This window comes from Penaeus monodon, chromosome 38, assembly GCF_015228065.2.
Source record: "Penaeus monodon isolate SGIC_2016 chromosome 38, NSTDA_Pmon_1, whole genome shotgun sequence".
In the NCBI taxonomy this organism is placed as follows: domain Eukaryota; kingdom Metazoa; phylum Arthropoda; class Malacostraca; order Decapoda; family Penaeidae; genus Penaeus; species Penaeus monodon.
In genome coordinates, this window is record NC_051423.1 from 16,160,815 (window position 1) to 16,162,133 (window position 1,319).

Consider the following 1,319-nt stretch of genomic DNA (forward strand, 5'->3'; position numbering starts at 1 on the left):
GACATCTTGGGCGTCGTCTCCTTCAGCGCCATGAACTTGGAGGACGAGTAGGCGGCGGCGATCTTGTGACCTCCTTCGGGAGCGAAACTCACCGAGGTCACCATCCTCTGACCTCCGTGGGGGTCCCTGATCACGTTCACGGTCTTGATGGGGTCCGGCTCCTCCACCATGGGACTCTCCTCCGACTCGAAGTACATCTCGTAGATGTCGATGGCGTTGTTCTGGCGGATGCAGTGCTCGATCTTCTGCGGGGGCACGGGTGGGGGTGAGAGAGGGAGGGAGAGGGGGGAGGGGAGAAGGGAGGAACAGGGAAGGGGAGGGAGGAGGAGGGGAGAGGGAAGGGGAGAAGGGAGGAGGAAGGAAGAGGGGAGTGGCTAAGGAGGAATGGGATAAGTTGGGGGATGAAAGAGGGAGGAAGAGGGAAGGGGAGAAGAAGGAGGGAGAAGGTAAGCGGGACGGGGGGTGAGAGGAAAAGGGAAGAAGAGAGAAGGGGAATTGGAGAAGTGACAAAGAAGAGAGTAGGTAAAGGGGAATGGAAAGGGTTGATAATAAGAAAAACAATACATAAGGATACCCATAAGGACTTGCATTTGCACAGAAATAACACAATTTCCGACCTCACCTGACCTAGTTGCAACATGGAATGTATATAGACGTCATCCTTCTCAATTTTCTTCCTGTAGCGAACCTTCTGGTCATCCTCGGTCGTGGACACGTCCTTGGGCCAGCCTCCCTCGGTGTGATTCATGCCCGTGCTTGCGAAGTCGATGGTTTCTGTGTTAACCTGCGAGTAAGCAAGTAAGTAAATAGGCAAGCAAGTAATAAACAAGTAAGCAATTGAATAAGTAAGCAAGTAAGTAGGCAGGTAAGTATATAAGCAAGTAAGCAAGCAGGCAAGTAAGTAAACAAGCAAGCAACTAAGTAAGTCGTTAGGAGGTTGTTTAAGACGTTAACGAGATGGCTTCCACAGGTAGTTGAGTAATTTTTGCGTTCGTTGATAAGGGGTATTATTAAAGCAGAATATCGTACACATCGTACTTATCATTTACCTTACCACACTGATCCATATGCTCAACAAATGGTAGCAGAACACGGTTCATGGTAAGGGGAAGCACATCAATGAGTATTTAAAAGAAACAAGAAGAAAATATGAGCGACAACAATAATAGCGGTCGACGGGCGAGAATGCTTGTTTTCGGCGGAAACAAGAGTTACGATCGCTGGAAACAAAAACTGAAAACATGGCAGCTGGTCACGAGATTAAGAAAGAAAAAAAGAAAAAACTGTGCCCGTCGTCCCATCATTTCCGGAAGGAAGCG

General features: G+C 48.7%; 1 protein-coding gene across 1 annotated transcript in view; it reads right to left on the minus strand.

The window, feature by feature from the left end:
* Nucleotides 1-1,100, minus strand: part of LOC119596717 (dynein intermediate chain 2, axonemal-like) — a gene marked incomplete at its 3' end in the record, with an annotated part of 1,117 nt that extends 17 nt beyond the window's left edge. Inside the window, 3 exon segments of the mRNA XM_037946045.1 lie at nt 1-245; nt 623-784; nt 1,050-1,100. The exon segment at nt 1-245 is cut by the window's left edge and continues 17 nt beyond it. Coding sequence (XP_037801973.1) covers nt 1-245; nt 623-784; nt 1,050-1,100 — 458 coding nt within the window.
* Nucleotides 1,101-1,319: the final 219 nt, after the last annotated feature.